General features: G+C 42.1%; 1 protein-coding gene across 1 annotated transcript in view; it reads right to left on the reverse strand.

The window, feature by feature from the left end:
- pkn1a (protein kinase N1a) overlaps positions 1–3,678 on the reverse strand; it is a 61,069-nt gene extending 57,391 nt beyond the window's left edge. Inside the window, exon 1 of the mRNA XM_084044318.1 lies at positions 2,751–3,678. Within this exon, the coding sequence (XP_083900444.1) occupies positions 2,751–2,771 (21 nt within the window). The 5' untranslated portion in view covers positions 2,772–3,678. The remainder of the gene's footprint in view (positions 1–2,750) is intronic.
- Positions 3,679–6,000: the final 2,322 nt, after the last annotated feature.

Raw genomic sequence — 6,000 nt, forward strand, 5'->3', positions numbered from 1 at the left:
TCTCAGACCAGTGGCCACTGAGTGCCCTTTCCCCTTCTTTTCCACACTTCAGTGCTCTTACAATGACATTGATCGAGGTGGGGTAGGGGGGGTGGTGTGGGGGGCTTCCTTCCATCTCCTTCTTTTCTTCTCCCATCATCCTCGTTTTGTTTGGCCATTCTACATAACAGTGTGTGAGCCCGCTGAGGGTTGGGAGGGACGGGGCAAAACATAAACAGCCCCAGTATGGAAAAGATGAAATGTCAAAGCTGCTTTCTCCTCTACCAGAGGCTGTCTCTAAGTTAACTTAACTTTCAAGAAGGAATGTTGTGTAACTTGTTATATATATACATAATATTTTTTCACAGTTTCGGGAATATACTGTGCGTGCGTGCGTGTGTCTCTCTCTCTCTCGAAGAAGAAGAAGAACACTTTGTAATCACAGTTTAGAATACACATACTCATAAATATACAATATATACATAATATACACACAAGTACGCACCGATTTTGCCAGTGGTAAGGATTTAAGCAACCTCAAGTCAATGATCATTTGCCTGCAATGGTGCAAATGGGTAAAGAAAACTGTCAAGACACAACCACTCTACCATCATGTGCTACAGTGCTAGTAGTGTTAAGACATTTCCATTTCTGTCAACTACCATCAAGCTATCTGAGTGGGGGACATCAAGGCACCAACAGCTACAATTAGCCATAGTTGAGGTGGCAAACCAACCCAGAAGTACAAAGCTTTTAAAAGCATTCAGATGACATGGTGTATTTAAAAAGGATGCATAATAGAGTACAGACGTGGCCTTTTTTTCTCTTCTTTTTACAACCAACACATGGCGGTGTTATTATGACTTCCTGACATAAACTTAGGAGGGAAAATAAAGACTGGTCGTTGAACAGACATGAACTTGAAGTGTGACAAATATAACATACACTGAGAAATTGGCACAGAGAACTGTTGAATAACTTTCATACTTGGCTTATGGGTAAACAAAGAAAGCAAGCATATAAAGAAGATTTAACCCCATGTCAGAGTCTGTATAAGTCAGACAGTGACCTCTGTTTTAGTGCAATAGGCAAATGAAGGCCTACCAGAGACTGGATTGGCAAGAACCAGGGGAAACACAGACACGCAGCTTCCTCATACTTACTAAGCATGTCATTTTCAGACAATTATTACTGTAGGGCAGGCATTAGGCAACCTGGTTTTAAGCCACTTATCCTTGTTAATGTCAGCCAACAATGTTAATGTTTTAGTTGATGATGGAACATGGGAATGTTCACCTTCTGCACTTCCACTTGCACCTGTTCTTTGCTCGGCTAATTGCAATTTGCGGAGATCACATATGCTGGCTTCTTGTACTGTTACAAAAATGATATGGTGATACTTCCAACTTGAAATTTATAATTGCATGGGAAGGGGTGCCGAGTGGCTCAAACAGTTCGGGCCCTATCTTTACCCTTTGTGCCTAAACTTTTTTGGCATTTTGTACTATTTTGAAAAACATTTTAAAATAGTGTTAATAGCCGATCTACATCGACACGTCGTTCAAAATGGTAAAGAAGAATGCCTACAAAGTTTAGGCAAAGGTAAGGCAAGATGGGGCCCCTCATGTACTGACTAAATGCTCCTTGTGAGTGATGAGGACCTGAGTTTGAATCCAACTGCTGTCCTGCATGTCTCCCCTCTTTCTGCCTTAGGTTTCCTGACTCTCTACACTCTCCTATCTAAATAAAGCGATGCCAAAAAGAAGAAGAAAAGAAGAATTGTATGGGAAAACACATACTGTATGCTACAATTGGAGAGCAGTGTGGACTCTCCTACTGCCAAAGGCTTCATACCTCCCCATTGTACAAGTCAACAGTTGACATACTACACTAGCACTTGGTTAAATCACACTGTATTAGATGTACTGTCAACTGCAGCCTGGCTCAATGGCCCTGCAGCTTCCTCGGAAGTCATATCAGAGTGGCTGTTCTCCCTCAACATCTTGTCATTGTCATCTGTCTACATAATTTATTCTGGAGGCTGGAGGCTATTATAAACATACTGCCTTATCGCTTTGCATGACACATCAGGCAAACGTGTGCGTGTTTTCGTGACACACACAATCATCCCTTGTAAAACGCCAAGTAAGCAGTCTGCACGGCATGCTTGCTAATGCTTCCATGAACTAGTAATGCCCTCTTTGTGTGTGTGTGTGTGTGTGTGTGTGTGTGTGTGTGTGTGTGTGTGTGTGTGTGTGTGTGTGTGTGTGTGTGTGTGTGTGTGTGTGTGTGTGTGTGTGTGTGTGTGTGTGTGTTCCAAACACCCACCACTATTGTGCCTGTGTGTGCCCTAGCTTTAACTCCCAACATCTTCAACACAACACTTACTTATTACAGAACATACATTACACACACATACATACACACACCAATCTGGTAAAGAAGCACCAAGGTGACCCCAACAACTGCAGCCATGCACCCCCCACCTCCACCCCCAGAGGGCCATGCCCCTGCCTGCTGCCACAAGTGTCACATGATTCATTAATAACTAGAACAAGAAACAAACTGTCCCACCCCACGTTAAGTCTGCTTTAGTCTTAAGTGGATATACTGTGTACACTCAGCTCAGACGTGTGCATTCTCACAAATGGCCTTTAGGAGCACACACACACACACACACACACACACACACACACACACACACACACACACACACACACACACAGCCGGCACTGGAAGGAGGTGAAAAGTATTAACTTAAATGGACTTACTTGTACAGAATCGTTCGCCATCGTTGTTCGTCCGCCTGGCCGGGTGGGTCGACGGTTGCGCGCTCGTTGCTTCTGCCTGCAGTAACGGACAGTTTCAGAGAGCAGCAAAACGGCACATCAGGAATTGTCCGACACTTCCTGATAATAATTTAACCTAATATAATGTCAGAAGTGGGGAGGAAAGGGGAGGTAAACTAATACAGTGACCCGTTTCGCAAAGTGCTAGATATGAACTTAATACAATCCATTCACAGTGAGTCACACAAAGGCAAGGCAGGAGGTATAATCCGTATGGTTGGATTGCCCCAGAAGAACGCGCCACTGCCCAAATCAAGAGTTGATCCACCTCCTCCCTGTAGCTGTCTTCTGGACAACGTTTAGTTGTGACACTTCCTTTCCAACAGGATTAAAAACGCAGATCACTGTCCATGCAATGTCAAATAAGAAGAGTATCCAAGAAAACAATTTGGCTTCCGAATAGTCATTGTTCTGATCGACTGGGACCGCCTGCTATTCCACAGCTAACAAGAAGAGCACAATAAAAACATAAGAGCATCAGGACTCATCTTCTTCAGCTCTAGTCAGAGTGCTGATGATGATCCACAGAAAACATTATGATGATACAAAGTATCTTCTTCTCCTTTGTAGTAACATCCGCGACACTGTATCACATGCCACAAAGCCGCCTGTCACTCCAACACAAGCCCCTTTTTTCCGACACACAGGCGCTGATAGGCTGACTAGTGGTCACTAATGTTGTTTTTCTTCTTCCGAATATCGCACTGACTTTTCAAAACACAGAGAAAGAAGTAGAAATGTTAAAAAATGCCGTTGTTCGTTGTGTTTTAACAGAATGGACGGGCACACACCACACCGCCTGGCTGTATGGGAGGAGACACCGACCACCGACAACACTTTCCTAGACAAGCCGCGCGTTCTCGACTGCATTCATTGGTAGGTCGGTTGGTAGACTGGCTGCGGGGACGCGCCTAAATATGTCACGTGACCGTGTCTAATAAACCAACTGTTGATTACGTCAGTTAAGTGTTGTGTCTTAAATCACGCATACACAGAGGCCTGTTTTGGCTTCTATAATAATAGTAATAATAATACAAATTAGGTATACTTAATTAATTTGATCATTATTGTCAAATGCATTTGCACCCAATTGCACCCCGTCCGTGGTTGAACAGCTAATCTCCGGCACCTTTGGCTTGATCGCAGCTAAACTGTGCACACACACTCCCTGAATGCCAGAGCAGTCATATAGTCATTAATCGAAACAAATCAGCCTCATGGTGGCCGTCCGATTCGTGTTTTTACTAGCTGTAGTTTACAACCCTCGTAGACGTATTTACGATTCTGACGTTGATTGAAGACGTCAGAATCGTAAATACGTCTACGAGGGTTGTAAACTACAGCTAGTTTTTACTATAACTGCACCGATCTGTGTAAAACTTTGTATGCGCACTCCTAGATAGATGCCAAGGAAAAAGCTTTGCCCTGCATTTTCCACATCTGCCTTTTATAGCGCCACCAGGAGGCCGACTTATGTACAACATTTTTTTAATACTACTCCTTCAGATTTTATCCAAATCATTGCACATGATCTCTATAGTCATGTGATCAAGACGGATCTGTTTGGTATTTCATATTCCATCCTCATTGGCTAATTTTGACAAGTTTGCAGGAGTGGCCCGTTTTGAACAAAATGCTGCAAATCATGTACGCAGTGTCCGATTGTGTGAAACTTTGCACGCACATTCGCACTAGGAACAAATGCCACAAGCAGTACATTAAAACTATGTATGACTAAAAAAATAAGAAACCCACAAGAACTGTACTTTTGTGTTCACTCTTTAATGTTTTCCGTTAGTATATCCCCCTGGCTCTGATGTTGTTGTATTGTTGTATTAATAACTTCTTTGTTTGTGTTTGTTGTTTGTATTGTATTGTATTGTATTATATCTGTTATAAATGAAGATTTGTGAAAGAAAAAAAAAGAGAAAAGGAATTTTTTGACATCTCCTGCTAAACCGCAATCATTTGTAAAAGTGTTACTCGACTACTAGGGGGTGCTTAAAAAAAAGGGGGGGCGTGGCATAATACAATCATTACAAAACTCACAGGATATTTTTTCATAACAATGTAGTAGTAGTAGTAACAATGTAGTTGTATACACATAACAATGTGTATAATAACTATTTTGGGGGATATGTTTAATTAATAAAGCTGTTGAAAAATAACATAGATTATGATATGATATTACATGATATATTGAATATAATATTGAAGTTGAAGAATAGGGGAGCGGCACAAATTTGGCCATAAATGAATAAATCTGTCTGATCATCATAAAACCAGTTTGTTATCTTTAATACAGCAGGTGTCGGAAACGAATAAAAGTCTAGACACCTCTCAGCTTTCTACTTCGACAATGTTTTTTTTGTTTAGTTTTTTCTCTTGATGTTGTTCTGATGTTCATATGTTTGTATGTATGATTCACTGTAGCTGATGTAATTATATCTGTATGTGTTATATCTCAGTAAGAGATAAGCAATCCAATGAATTAGCCTACTTGATAAGCTGAGGGCCATTGGTTTTGATAGCACATCACTAAACTGGATGAGATCTTACCTGGAGGGTAGAGAACAAGTGGTTGACATCAACAGAACCATGTCCTCATCCCTCCCGGTGAGCTGTGGGGTTCCTCAGGGCAGCATTCTAGGGATGTTACTGTTCCTTCTATACATTAACGACATGAATGCTGCCTGCAACTGCAAATTGTTCCTGTTCGCTGATGACTCAGCACTCCTGATCTCGGGAGAGGACAAATTGCAAGTTGAGGAAGCTCTCAGCTCCGAAATTCTCCAAAATCCGTACTTGGCTTACCTTGGGAAAACTGAATCCATTCTCTTTGGGACCAAACATTCCCTCAGACAGATGGATGTAAATGATTTCAAGGTCATGGTCAGCCCCTTTTTGACTATGCTTGCACCTCTTGGTACTCCAACACCTCAGTGTCACTGAAGACTAAGCTTCAAACCTCCCAAAACAAACTGATTCGGCTACTCCTCGGACTGGGGCCCATGACCCACCTTTTTCCGACCCATTTTGCCAGCCTAGGCTGGCTCAGGGTGGAAGACAGGGTTAAACAACTAAAAATGGGACTGGTCTTCAAAATTGTAAATGCAAATTTGCCCAATATGCCGCCTATTCCCACATATCTGAGTAAATACCTCTAAAAAGT

The sequence above is a fragment of the Gymnoscopelus microlampas genome (genome assembly GCF_963454915.1).
Source record: "Gymnoscopelus microlampas genome assembly, chromosome: 2".
Lineage (NCBI taxonomy): Eukaryota > Metazoa > Chordata > Actinopteri > Myctophiformes > Myctophidae > Gymnoscopelus > Gymnoscopelus microlampas.